Below are 15,289 nucleotides of genomic sequence, written 5' to 3'. Positions count from 1 at the left end.
TAGCCAAGCTAAAGACTCAAATGGGACAGTTGGCTCAGGCCTTCAGTAGGCAAAGCGAGGGGGGCCTATCTAGTCAGTCTGTTGTCAACCCAAAGGGAAAGGATCCTATGTCATTTGATCTACACCCCACATATTCACATCCTGCGCAGGTTAAATCTGTTGCATCCCTTAGGAATGGGAAGGCGTGTCACCCTATTCAGAAATCGATTCATGAATCCAATGTCATACTCATTGATGAGTCGATCTCCTCCATTAGGCCCCAGGAGAAGGGGCAAGGCCCACAGCTTCTACAATCATCATATATTCACTGAGCCTCAGTCTCCCAGGCATTCAGACTGCCGACTGCTTTTAGCAAGCAAGAGGTGCAAATGCAAAAGATGCTTGACCTAGTCAAGAAGGATCATGACCACCACTTGTTTGAGGTTGCATATATCGATAGTCGATCGGTCCTAGACTCTCCTTTTGAGAGTAGTCTCTCAAAGGAGACTAACCTCTGTTCTTTTTGTAGCGAGAGTCGTGATATTATTTTTTGGGGTCGAGTGGGCTGGAATACAGCACGTAGTGTCACAGATGACACTCTTTTTCATAGAGAGCCCGATTGAGTGAGACTTCATATCCATTGATCTCATGGACGTTGAAGGATTCTTCAAGAGATCCGTCAGGCTGAGGACGTAAAACTTAGCGTTTTATGGGAGGCAGCCCATATTTGTGATGTACCATTAGTAGCTTTAATATTTTTCTATTTTTTTAGGTAGTTTTTCTTTGTGAAAATAAACTCCTTAACTGCGTGATGCTTTCTGTTTTAAAATTTTTATAAATACATGACATAGATGTTTGTGGGTAGCATCACTACAAACCCTCACGAGACCTTACTCATCCACTGGGGTAACCCAGGCGTTGAATGGGCTTGTTGCATATGCTAAATGCAACCATGATTCGTACGAAAGTGAGTTAGGTTTTTATTGTGTCTAGTTTAGTATTTTTGTTTTTGCTTCAGTTTGCTCGAGGACTAGCAAACGATAAGCATGGGGGTATTTGATCATGCATAGTATTTGTATTTTAATAATCATTATTTATGCATGATCCATGTTAAAATTACTATAAAAACTCATTTTTATTGTTAGTTTTGAGAAACTGCATTAAATTGAATTTTATCAGAAAATCAGGTTTTTCAAAGTTTTCCCTGCAGTTTTAGTGTTTTATTAGATTTAGATTTTTTTAATTATAGTTCAATTAGTTTAGGCTTGTATTAGCTAAATTTTAATTAGTTTAGTAAGTTTTGATTTTTAAAAAAACATATTTTTCATAAGAGACCTTGTTTTGGAAATTAGCAAAAATCTTCGGTCTCTTTTTGAAAAAACTATTTTAACGCTGGAATAATAAAATACATGGAATAATAAACCTCCAGATGGTTTCATTTGACGCTGAAGATAAGTTCTTTTGTACACCAAGTGGTGAACGAGTTAATATTGAAACAATGCACTAGTTCTAGGTTCAGTGATGTATGAATGCATGAATGAATGAGCGTTGTTCTGATGATTCTTGCATAACCTTTGTGGAAGGTATTGAGATCGGTATACTAATAGATCGATATGGCAAAGACTCATGTTGTATCCGCGTGACTAAGCTAAATTCGATGAGCTCTTGCTTAGATTCGTGGGATACAGATGTGCCAAGTCTTGGAGACTAAGTGCATTACATTCTAGATAGTTATTTGGGACTTGATTTGCTCAATTTAATTCTAACCTATTTCTAACAAGTGACATTTTTATTTCTCATAAGCAAGCTGGGGAATAACCTCCATAGGCTTCAAATACAAGGCACCTATGTTAAGATCGAGCGTCCTAACCATCTCGGTATGGTTGAAATAGAAAAAATTTATTATAAGAATTAGTACTTGATTAAAGATGTTTGGCATTCATGAATATAAGTTAAAAGAAGGCATGACAATAAGTTATAAAAAATAAAAAAATAAACATTATATATACTTTTGATTGGTTTTAATTTATAAACAAGGTCAACATATACATGAGTCATTTTCTTGAAAACCAAGTTGGGGTTGGGGGGTGGAGGATGAAATTAGAATCCATAATAAATTAATATAAGAAATTTTATGGATAGTAAGTTTGACTTCATATTCAGCATGAAACCTGGTTGAACCAAGGGTGGTAAAATAATAAGGGGTAATTGCTTAAAGGTGACAAAATTTTTGGGATATTTCAAAAAACTAAAAAAATAGACATATGACATATTAAATAGGACAAAGTTTGGTTGGCATTTGAAAATGGCCCTTTATTAATATTAGGAGCATAGGGTAGGGTTTGGTTTGCCTTTGTAATTTGACAGAAGAGTTTGTCACAAGATATAAATTTTTTTTTTGAGTTTTTAGTCTGAGAGAAACCGCCTCAGGTGCAGAGACTTAGCCGCGCTGGCTCAACCTGCAATATTACGGTCTCTGTTCATGTCACAAGCTACAATTGATTGAAAGGAACATGCCATCTTACAGAGGGACATGCAGCAATATTTGGATACTTTATGGATGAATTAGGGTTGGTGAAGGGTGCTGAATCAATTCATAAATATAAATATAAGAAGCTTTCACATATATGATCCAATTAAATCAGTGCAACTTGTGGGCCCTAGCTCCTTGCAGCAAGCTGTAAAAACAAAACCCATGAAAGGCATTCCTTGCCACGAGATTGAAGTAAAAAAAATATAGACTCTTTTTGTGTGCAAGAAGAACCTCAAGGGTTTTACCAATTAAAAGCCTTCCAATGTGTGGTTGGTGATATGAAAGGTTTTTCAAAATAAATAAAAAAGTTGTAAGAACGAGAATATGTATGCAAGCATGCATGTTAGTATTCATACATTGTAGTGTACAAGTGCTTGTCAGCATTTACTCTTTGCATGTGCATGCACGCCACATGCAACTCCTGTTTCAAAATGATAAAATACCAAAAGTTTCAACTTTCAACAAACCATCTATCCTTGGCTGTCACTTATGCTACTTACAGGTTGTGAAGAAGTTGAGATGAAGGCATCGGATCAAACCCTGCTGGTGCACAGGTTTAAATATAGAAGTTGGGTCACATAAGGCAAGGTGATTAATCATGAGTCCCACTTAGGGTTTGCCTCGCTGGGGAGGGGTCAATTAAGTAGCTGGATTCTGGGCGAAGGCTCTTGTTATTAAAAAAACATATAACAAACAAACGGGGGCTCCGCTTGTTTGATAGGAGCAGCTAATGCACGTCACCTTGTGTTGGGAAGTTGCGGGTTCAAAACCCAATGGTATAGTTGTTGTATAACTGGTAGGGTCTGCCTCAACCCAGCTTGCCTTTAAAAAAAAACACATATGACAAGTTTGGGTATAGCCACATAAGGTTTCAAATATTTAAGATAGACACCAAACCTTTCAAGAAATTGGTGGGATGACCACCTAAGTTTGCTTCTTTTTCCGAAGTTACTTATCTACCCTTAAGTGTAGCTACAGAAGTAGAAGAATGCAAAAATGAGATCTAATTAAAAAAGAAAAAAACAGTTAAAATTGATTATGAATATTTAAAACCTCAAATATTTGAAAAAGCAAGCAACCATTTGAAAGATTTCTTGAAAGGTTGGAGGACTATCTTAAATATTTGAATTCTCAGGCAGCTAAATGTAAATTTTCCATATGTTAGTCTCATATATGTAAACTACCTGCCACTTTATCCATAACTTCCTATCTACTAATCTATTTCATAATTTTGCTTAATAAAGAATGTGAAAATAAGATTTGAGAAAAGCAATTTGTAGGATTAATTTATATGTTAAAATTTTTTTTTAGAACAATTTTAAAATTTCCACCCACTCTTTTGTCGTATTTAATATACCCACCTTATTTGTTAAATACCCCAAACTTTTAATTTATGTTAAGCAAATAACCCATGAGTTAGCTCTCATCAATGTTATATTTTTAAGCTCGTTTGGTAGTACGAAATATATTATAGATATATTTTACATGTATTTTTTAACCCTATTTTTTCCAGAAACAATATATTTTTTCTATAAACAAGCCAACTTGAACTCAGCTCGTCTAGCCTGGCTCATTTTGAGCTCGAACTTGGCTTGGCTCACCATAAAAATGGGTGAGCTTGAACACTTCAAGCTCAACTCATTCAGCTTCTTTAACTACCAGCCCTACCTCGGACATGAAAACGGACTCAGACCTGATGAAATGAGGCATCAAATTCAGATATCACTGGGTCTAGTTTTAGGCTGGGCCTTACAAGAACTAGATCCAGGCCTAACCAGATGGCGACCAAGCCTATCCCTGACAGGTCTGACCATAACCTTCACTTATATGGGCAACTGAGCTCGCACCCTTCCTCTCCTATGATGGGTGTGAACAGATCGGATTAGTCGATATGGACTTGGACCCAAACTGAAATGAGATATGGTGAGTTAGAGTTGAATCATATCTGAATCTAATATGGTGATACTGCCCCCAGTAAGAAAATGGTTGGAAAAATCATTCTTACATGTATAAATTTATAAACAGCTACAAAAAATGCTGCCAGGGTCGCTTGAGTGGCAGCAAGCCTGGGGAGAAGGTGTTGACACCTTCGTCCCTGGTTTGACTTCCACCTAGGGGTGGCAAAATCACTACAAGAAAACTGTGGATTAGCGACGGATAGCGTCAGTCGCATAATCCTAGTCGCTAATTAGCGACAGAATTTATTTGTTGCTAATATGCGACAGATTAGCGACAAACATGATCTGTCGCGAGTTTGTCGCTAAATAAGCACTTATTTGGGTTTGCGTCGGATTATATTCCGTCGCTAAAATAGCGACGAAATATAATCCGTCGCAAACCATCTAAAATTCATCACAGAATATTACCGACGGATATTATCCGTCGCTAATCTGTCGCAAAATTTTTTATAAAAAAATTAATAAAAAGAGCCCCGAGGCGTGCGCCTCATACACCTTGAGGCGAGGCGCGCCTCAAGCCGAGGCGTACACGCCTTGAATTTTTTAATCAAATGTGGACCCCCGCTCACTGACCGCGCAGCGGGACCTGTGCCGGGGGAAACACTCGGATCCCCTCCTGTAAGAAAAAAAAACTCTGAATCAGGCTCCACAAGTCATCACGAGTCCCCTATTGTGGTCCTCTAGAGCCATCCACCAGACTCTTCCAAGGCCTTTCTTCTCCAAACACCAGCAGTCCCATTAAACCCAAAGAAATTCAAGAATATGCCATTCACTTGTTGCTCCACTTAAAAATGAGAATTGTCATAAAAAAAAAGGCAAACAAAATATCCAAGAAGCTCATTCTCAATTCCATGGAATTTCTTAAGGTACACTCAGCATAATACCTCTCTGTTGGCAACAAAAATATACAAAATTTTGAAGCAAAAATGAAAAGAAAAAAAAAACCTTAATTACCCTCTAGACAATAACAATCAATCTAAATCTAAAATAGGATGCCAAGTCTGACTCTGATTAGAAACATCAACTTACAGTTTCTCTGTGTAAGTCAAATTTTCCAATAGTGGGGGTATAGGATCAGTCAAAAGGTTGCAGCTCAAGTCTCTGAAACAAAAAAAAAAACAGCAAGTTATTTCAAGGTTGTCATCCATCATATAGTCAAGGTACAAAAAAAAAAAAAAAAAAGAAAGAAACCTTTCAACACAACAAAGTTTCACTAAAAAAATGGCATTTGATATCTGAGGTTGTACTTTCTTGTACTCAAAATAGTAAACATTTAACGACTGAAAACTCAATCTTTCATGCCTTTAATTGAAAACTATGAAGGCTATCCTCTATATGAGTTGCATGCTATCTTATCAAGCAAGTAAAAATTTCACAAGTTTATGACAGAGGTGCTCACAGAACAACAAGAGCTTGCATCAAGGCAATCACAGATGGGATGTCTCCACTCAATCTCTTCCCTTGAAATGATCTGGCACCAATGCAAAAAATCAGCAAATTGGCCAAGTGTACAACTTGGATAACTGTTTCAAATTATTAAAGACACATACAGAAGAGAACAGGTGCTGGCAGGAGATTCATGGGAATGATACAAATTTTCAGTTTTTTGTTTTTGTTTTAGAAAAGATCATCACATTCGCCATCTTCTTGAAGGCTTATAATTTTGGGCACAGACTCAAACTAATAAATGTAGCTATTGGAGAATCTCAACACTTAAACACAAGACTACCAAAAGGATGAGTTGTGTATAAGATGGAAACTAAGTCACTACAAGATTAAGAGAAGAAGTGACCCACCATGCTCCTTTTGGAACAGAACTACATCTTGAAAGAAAGGAAAAACAATTATGTATGTATACATGTTAACATTTCTTAATTCTGAAACCAACCCATACAGACTCAAGAAAAATAAAGAAAAAAGAAATGGAAAATAATACCTTGGGCAACCATGCATGTTAGAAAACAAATTGCACAACCATGCATGCTTGGTGAGATGGTGGGCCTATGGGCTACAAGAGGTTACCAACATTAGTTAAGACTGTAAGAACTTGAGATCAATAGACCTACATAAATAATTAAATAAAGCACAATTTTCTAAGAAAAACTATGTTATTCTCTTGGATTCATCATCATGTCATCCATTAGCAATGTCTTAATTGGCCTGTAATGCATCAAGTAGTAACAGAGGATGCACATGCTTGGTGAGATGGTGGGCCTGTGGGCCACAAGAGGCTACCAAAGCAGTGGCCCTACCATGAACAGCACATGGTGACAGTCTTTCCCTTAGCTTGACATGTACAACTTGCGCAAATATCTATCGAGAATTCCTAGCCTCTTCAAGCATGCTAAACTTAACTTTCTAAGATACCTAACACAAGGTGGCAGGAGTTGAAATCAGAGCAAACATAAGCTTTCAACCAAAGGCACCTCTCTAACCAAAGCATATTTATCGATGCATTAACTAACACCAGAAAATGTGTGTGTGTGCTTCAAAAGACCTCACCTTTTCATGCTTTTTCAGTGTCACGACCAACACAGATGGAGGCACCACGATTTGCAACACCCTACAATTAAAGAAAAAAAAACAAAAAGGGAGGAAAATGTTCAATTAGTTGATAAATCAACAGACAAAAAAAAAGATAAGAATGAAAGCTTCTAGTCGATAATGAATCAGCAACCAACTTTTTTTAATTGCACACACACACACACACACACACACACACATGCGCGCACGTGCGCGCGCGCTCAGTTGCTTACCCATGAGAAAGTGTTGATATCTGCTGTCTCATGGCACCCTGTCAGTCGCCTTTCATTACCCTCACCATAGGCAGAAATTAATGTGCTCCTTGTGTCTCAAGCCTAGTTTCCTAATAGCCTCCTTGATGATATCGATTCCACCATCGCTTCTCATTGACTTTGTACTAAGAAAACAGATAATCATATCATTTTGAATGATATTGAGAAAAAAGAGAGCACTTTATTTTCTTGTGAAAGCAAGTAAAAATATAAAGAGAGTATTGCACAATATGGCGAAAGGCTGCCAAATACAAGAATTGGATAGTTGAGAATTATGAATATTTGGACACCAAACACAACATTGATAAGATGGAACTCATGACTAGGCATAAAATGGAGTCATAGCTTTTGTATGATGAGTGAGAAAAAACTCACCTGTAGTTGGTATGAGCACCAACACCGTTTCAGTCACCCTGTTTTTCATCAAAGAGAGAATTTAACATAACTATTGATGAATGAAAACTAAAATAGCAAATGTTTATACAACAATGCTATCTCTTTCACATCAACAAAATCCCAGAAATCAAAAAACAAAAAAACTTTACATTTCAGTTAATGTAGAGAAAATACAAAAATGAAAGATCTAAAATCAAAAGTTGTGATTAATCGACACAATCAGTAGAATGCTTAAAAGAAACAAGTAATGCAAATATCTATGCACCAATATGAGACAGTTTTACAATTTCATTTTGTGATTACCCTATGTATGTTTGATAGCAAACCAAAAAGAAACAAAACAATCAATGCAAACAGACAAGGGATATTTGAATTACCGGAATAGGTTTCGGGTCAAAGGAGAGAACAACTCCAGCAATTTCTGTGATCCTCTATTTTATCAAAGAAAAAGAGCATGCATAAGCACATTGCAGAAGAAAATATGAACATCAGAAATAAAAAAAATGAAAAACCCATAACTTAATCACAAAAGCAATTCTGGATACCTCAAAAATGTAGCGAGCAACCCATAGCTCATCTCCAGCAGAAATACCAACAGCAGGACCAACTTGAAACTCCCACTGTTAATACAAAAGCACAAATCTGAAAATGAAAAACAGAACTAGGGAAGCAGGAACAGAGTAAGCAACTATTTGAGATTTAAGAGTCGTGATGGAACAAACTTTAGAGCAAACTAGATAAATCATGTAGAGATAGAGATTGACCTGTCCAGGCATAACTTCACCATTAATGCCACTAATGTTGACTCCAGCATAAAGGCATGCTTTGTAATGTGAGTCGACAATGTCACGACCAAAAGCTTTGTTAGCTCCAGTAGCACAGTAATAGGGTCCAACTACCCATCAGAGAGGGAGGGTGCGGCAAGGCCGCTGACAACTTGGAACTCCCACTGTCAAAATAAAATCTGCTTAGGATTTCTTTCCATCCTCCTCCAGCAGGTGCATGCTACTGTAGACCAAATACAACGAGCACTATAAACAACCACCATGACTAAACCACATTTACACAATTCCATGAAACCAAATTTAGTTTTTTTTTTTCAGGTCATAGTACATAAAAAAATGAAAACAGGAAGAAGGAAAGGGTAACTGCAACCTTTTTGGAAGAAGAAAATAGACCACTTAAAATCATGTTCCTTTTCTTTTCACATTGTGAGGAAAGGAAGAAACAAAACTTCGTTTTCATAAATACATTATGGTTGCTAGGGCCCAGGCAACTGAAGTTGTTGCATGTGCTTGGAAAAGATGAAAAAGCCTACTTTAGTTTCAAGCTTAGTTCAGTATGTCACCAAACTTGCACATTTCATACTCACTAACATATGCATCTCAGTTTGATTTGGGCCAAAAAATCCTTTTATCTACCATTTCAAACATTCAGGTTCCACAGATCCTATTGATAGCCAAGAGGACATCCCACTACACTAATTGTGTGTGACATGCGCAAGAATGAGAGCACAATTTCAAAGATGAAAATGGGTGATTTGGGTACGGCAGACAGAGAGGCGAGGTGGGCTAGGACGCCGCCCGGCTTGGTGCCGCCGCCGACGGAGGGGTCGTCGCCATCGCCGGAGATGACGCGAACGACGACGGAGTCGACCTGGGGGAGGAGGGAGGCGAAGCACCCTAAGCAACTCTATAACGAGAGAGAAGGAGGGAGAATTTAGCGCCCTAATTTAATAAAAAATTAGCGACGGAATTAACAAGCGACGTTCCGTCGCAAAATTCGTCGCTAATTAGCGATGAATTTTGCGACAAAATATTTCTGTCGCTTATTAGTAGCTAAATTACGACGGTTCTTGCCACAGATATTTTTTGTTGCAAATCCGTCGCTAATTAGTGACGAATTTTATGATAAAAAGTTTTCCGTCGCTAATGTCCCAAATATTTCGAAGGTTAGCGACAAATAGTTTTCTCTTGCTAGTCTATCGCAAATTTGCGACAGATTTTTTTCGTTGCTAATTGAGGTTTTTCTTGTAGTGAATCTGATACGACCCGCCAACCCGCTTCTTAGCCGGGTTCGTGTCGTAAACTGGTCGACCCGTCTAACCCGTTTATTAAATGGGTTGGGTTCGTGTTAGGGGTATGCCAACCCGCCAACCCAGCTGACCCGTTTAATAAACAGGTTAGGTGGGCGGGTCAACCCGTTTACCCGAACTTGACCCGCCAACCCGTTTACCTTACCCGCCCGCCAACCCGTTTACCCATTTACTCGTACCTGACCCGCCAACCCGTTTACCCGGCTCGACCCGACCCATTTATTAAACGGGTTAATCGTGTCATGTCGGGTTACCCGTTTAATAAATGGGTCGGGTTCGTGTTGAGGTATGTTGACCCGCCGACCCGACCAGCCAACCCGACCCGATTGCCACCCCTACTTCCACCAGGTGTGCAGGTGCCTTTAACTAGTGGAACCCGTAAGGGCTTGGGTGTTGGTGACCCCACCTAGGGTTTACTTTGCTGGGGTGGGCCCATTAAGAGACCCGGTTCTCAACGACGATTCCTGGCCATAAAAAAATCTGAATCGGAAAATGTCCAACGTTAATTAGCCCGATTCTGATGAAATCGCACATCTCCATTGAGTATTAAAATCCATATATTAGAAAATATTTTTGGGTCCAGATCGAATTCCAATCAAATCCGATCCTTTTGAAACTTAGCTCCTACATATCATATGGGGCACAAGAATTGGTCGTTGTACGTGGTGCAAAGTGATTGGATTTGGTTGAATCTCCGAGATTCATAAGGTTGCAAATGGTCAGGGTTGATCTGGCACCGGATGATAAATGGGTTCACTTTTAGATCCGGATCCAACTCAGAACACATGGCAGAATTCAGGATCTGGATCTGATCTGAACATCTCTGATACTGGATTCTTAGAAAATGGGTCAAGTATATTAGTTTTCATATGAAATAGACAAAATGGGTTTCATCAGACCCGATTCCAACCTGGCTCTAACCTAATTATTTATCCAGCTTTGTCTTGGATCCAAACAAGCTCGACATTATTTGTTCCAAATCTGACCTGGATTCATATGTGATTATCTGTATGGAATAACATGAACTGGATCCATCTCATAACCGGTTCGAAGCTCTGACCCTGCTTGCAACCTATCTGAACCTAACGCATCCTTATAGATCTAAACTTTCAAGATCGAGCATTTCAGATTTGGGTTGTAATTCGGATTGTACTTTTTATCAGATCCGAATTAAATCTTACCCATTGATACGTTTTACATGCAAAACCCTTGTTTTCAATCTTTCTTTCATCGGATCGAGCATGATAGTTCAAAATCAAGTTCCGGATTTAGGTCTACAACCTCTGATTTAGTTTGCATCAGGAATATTCGAGTTCAGACTTCGGACTTTCTGCCCAATATTCGGGCCGAACTCTTATTCCATCAGTTTTTATTGTCACTCCATATGTTGAATTAATTTGGTTAATCCAGGAGAGCATGCTTCATGCTTGATCCAATCAAGCATGAAACAATGCCAGCAAAGTAGGGTTGCAATTTAGATCAGGGTTGACGAGACACTGGATAATGAATGGGTTCACTTTCAGAACTGGATCCAATTCGGAATACATGATAGAATTATGGATCCGGATATGACCTGAACATCTCTGATACTGTATCTCAGAAAATGGGTCCAGTATATTAGTTTCCATATGAAATAGACAAAAATGGGTTGGGTCAGACCGGCTTGAACCTATTTATTTATCTGGTTTTGACCTGGATCCAAATAAACCTGATGCTTTTTTTTTTCTTCAATGCGATCCAGATTTGTTTACGGATTATCTGGATCCAATAACGTGAATTCGATCTATTTCATGACCGGGTCGGCGCCCCTACTGTACTGGCCGCTGGGGAACATATTGGATTGTTAGGTTCACGGATCTATCATGATCCTGCCTGATCCAAACCGTTTTGATTCCTACCGACTCACCGGAATCGGATTTTATCCGATATTCGATCAAATTTGATTCGGTTTAGTTGCATTTGGTAAGCCAAAACTATATCCGACTATAATTGGATGTGAATACGGTTTTGATTTTTTTTACCGAATCCGACAAATATATGAATTTGACTAATATCCGAATTCGTTTACATTTTAAAAAGCGGATCTGGTATGAGCTGTTCACCATCCGAATCCAAATCTGAATCGGGTTAGTCGAATATGGTATTGGCCACATCCAATCCGAATTTGAACCGTTTACATCTTGCATCACGCATGTCTGCATACGGATTCGGAGACAGGTGGGTTCGGTCCAAACCTGAAACACTGTGGTATAAAAGAGATGAGGGAGGATGGGAGAAAGTGACCGGAGGGAAGGAAAATGGGGGCCATGGGTTTTCAGGTGGTGGTTCTCGCTGGAGGCGACTCGAAGGAACTCTCTCCTCTCGTCTCCAAGGTATATCCATCCTCGATCCTTCCCTTTTTTTTTCTCATTTTCCCTATTTTTTCGCTCTGCGAGCTCTGATCGATCAGCGTTTATCCCTAGAAAACGAATCGCTAGTCTCTGCGTTTCTTCTCCTCTCTTGTTTCTATCCGATCGTTAACGATAATCTACGATTCAGGACGTCCCGAAGGCATTGCTTCCCGTCGCGAACCGCCCGGTGCTCTCTTTCGTCCTCGAGCTGCTGGAAGCGAGCAATCTCAAGGATCTCATCGTGGTTCGAATCGCTTCTCCTTTTATTATTTTCCGTATTTTCCCTAGTTTATTGCTTCCGTTGGGAATTATATGAATTGCATTTGGTTTAGTATCAGAATTGTTGTTATTATTGATTGATTTCCCCCTTTTTTGTTGTTCTTTGAAAATTCCCTTTCCTTTCAATTTTGTGTTGTAATTCTATTTCGTTTTGTAGGAATTGTTGTTTTGTTGACTGTCAACTTTCAACTTTTTTTGAGTTAATCGGACAAATCATTCGAGCTAATTTTCATATTGAATCAGAATAATATGCTTTTTCTTATATACTGAAATGTTTGTACGCTAGAGATTGATATATTTTTAGTTTTTTTCCTTTTTAGGTGGTAGAAGGGGAAGATGCTGCCCTTAAAGTGGGGGGATGGATATCCGGCTCCTACACAGATCGCCTCAATGTTGAGGTTTGGTTCGCTGAGTAGTCCACTTTTGCTGTTGTCTGACATCATTGGTTTAGTATATAATTTTACCTAAAAGATAGAATAACCAATATTATTTAGGATTTCGTTTTTAATTAATCTTTTTAATTCGACACCTTCTCTAGCTTTCACATTTTTTCATGACATGAAGGGAATTCTTTAATATCGTGAGTGGTCACCATTTTGTACCTGAATTATTGTTTTCAACGTGTTATTACCAATATCTTTTGTTTCTGTATTTAAGAAATTTTGTTCCATGTTACTATGAAACATTCATTTCTATCCAATAGCTGAGATGCGTATGCTGAGATGGATGTGTGGAAATACAATAAAAGATAAGATTCAGAACAAGGAGATACGTAAGAAGGTAGGCGTTGCACCCATTGAAAATAAGATGAGAGAGAATCGTTTACGGTGGTTTGGACATATTCGGCGAAGGCCTAATGATGCTCCAGTTAGAAGGATGGAGAAATGGGAAAATATATTAGTTAAAAGAGGTCGGGGTAGGCCTAGGAAGATATGGATGGAGGTGATAGGAAAGGATATGAATGCTTTGAACCTCACCGAGGACATGGCATTGGATAGAAATGATTGGAGGAGAAGGATTCATGTGGAAGACCCAAAATGACTTTCTTTTTTGGTTCATATCGCCGACCCCAATTGTTTTGGGATGAAGGCGTAGTTGTTGTTGTTGTTGTTTGTTGTTACTATGAAACATTCATTTAACATGTCTTTTTGATAAATGCAGATACCCTCTTTGAGTTTCCATAATTCCTTTAATAACCTGATAAACATATAAGCATTTCTATCAAGCATTGAATTCCCATTGAATTAGTTGGTACTTGGTACTCATCTTTTTCAGAAGTCTTTTTATTCAAATTAAATTTTGTATGACAAACATTGCATTAGAGAAAGTTTCTCTTTCTATGAAATATGCACATATTTGAAGATATTGGATATATGTAAACTGGTCATTTCTTAGAGTAAATAGGAGGAATATTCCTTTTTTGTGGAGTTGAACAGTTGATTTCCTGTTCTAATCTTTGTGGCACTGGAGAGAATAGAGATTGAATAATGATGGAGAGATGACTTCATCTATTCGAAGCATATTTCCTTTGTTGTTTTTTCACTATGCATTAAGATTGTTCTATGTGGGGTCCTTAGACTGCTTGGGTCCACCCAGCCTTCTTGATGCATAGGTGCAGGTAATCAAGATCATGTTGCAGGAATGGGGGGAAGAGATATTGGGTTTAGGGAGGATAGGGTTTCCATGATTGCCTAACCTTGGACAACTTAGAACAATTTAGATGGCAAAATGGATTCATAGACTTACATGCAACCAGATGAGTAAGAACTGGGATCATATGATCGTCTTCATATTGCACCATTTCAAATTTGATATGTCGGACAATATTGCCTGGAAAATTATTTCTTAAGTTACTAATAAAGTTGCTGATTCTCTGCCTTCGTGTAGACATGATATTGCATCCTATGTAACATGGGTACTTCTACCATGCTCCCGTACCCATGTCGTGCCTCATTCCAAAAACATGAGGGTATTTATGCTCTTGGTGGTGAGTGGTCTCTGCTTTGAGTCCTAGGGATCAAGAATTAAGGTTTTGTGGAAGAAAGAGATTGTGATGCTGGTTTCTTAAGTGGTCATTCACATTTGTATCCTTTTCAGGTCTTCCAGCATTGAATCCATTTCTCATGGATCATGCTGAACCATGTTTTGGTTATCTACATATGCATTCTCACCTATGTCACATGGACTCGGCTAGGGAGGCGCCGCACCCGAGTCGACACGCCCCGACACAGGTGCGGACACGGGTGCGGCTTCGGACACGGCCTGGACTCGGTCAACGAGTCGAGATTGAGTCCGTCCACATTTTGGACTCGGTCAACTTTGACCGAGTTCATAAATGTCTATTTTTAGGGCAAAAAACAAAAAAATCATTATATATATATTTTAAAAAAATATATAACCAGACTGTGCAACTGCAACTGCAACTGCAACTGCATAGTCACAGACTGTGCAACTGCAACTGCATAGTCACTGCATTGCACAGTCTGTGCAACTGTTAACGTATACAGCAAGATGGACATGTCCTATAGCCCATTAGGAGAAGTCTAATGGGCTACAACAAGATGGACATATGTACACAGTTGAAGTCTCCTAATGGGTTATGTTAGTCTACAATTAACGTATGCAGCATTCCCCTAATGGGCTATAGCCGACTTATTATTGTTATATATATATATATATATATATATATATATATATATATATATATATATATATATATATATATATATATATATATATATATAGCCGAGTCTTCGTATCCAAAATTTTTGAAATTGTGCCGCACCCGCACCCATGTGACATAGATTCTCACTAAACCCTCTATACTGATATTGTTATTAGAGATTATTTAGTAAAATTTTAGG

The 15,289-nt window shown here is 38.5% G+C and overlaps 1 protein-coding gene and 1 pseudogene across 5 annotated transcripts in view; one reads left to right on the top strand and one right to left on the bottom strand.

Annotated features, from left to right (window-relative positions):
* Positions 1–5,865: 5,865 nt before the first annotated feature.
* LOC149843894 (glutamine synthetase cytosolic isozyme 2-like) lies at positions 5,866–10,941 on the bottom strand (annotated as a pseudogene).
* A 1,016-nt stretch (positions 10,942–11,957) lies between these two features.
* LOC149843893 (transferases/nucleotidyltransferase) overlaps positions 11,958–15,289 on the top strand; it is a 30,008-nt gene continuing 26,676 nt past the window's right edge. For all 5 annotated transcript variants that reach the window (XR_016430931.1, XR_016430930.1, XR_016430932.1 and 2 more), the window contains exons 1-3: positions 11,958–12,128; positions 12,295–12,390; positions 12,746–12,823. Coding sequence is in view for 2 of the 5 variants with exons in the window: in XM_090000140.1 (XP_089856266.1) it covers positions 12,054–12,128; positions 12,295–12,390; positions 12,746–12,823 (249 nt within the window). In the remaining 3 variants the exon portion in view is untranslated. The remainder of the gene's footprint in view (positions 12,129–12,294; positions 12,391–12,745; positions 12,824–15,289) is intronic.

Source organism: Nuphar pumila, chromosome 3 (genome assembly GCF_984573655.1).
Source record: "Nuphar pumila chromosome 3, dmNupPumi1.hap1.1, whole genome shotgun sequence".
NCBI lineage: Eukaryota > Viridiplantae > Streptophyta > Magnoliopsida > Nymphaeales > Nymphaeaceae > Nuphar > Nuphar pumila.
The sequence above is the reverse complement of the archived record's forward strand: the minus strand, read 5'-3'. Positions and strand labels throughout refer to the sequence as shown.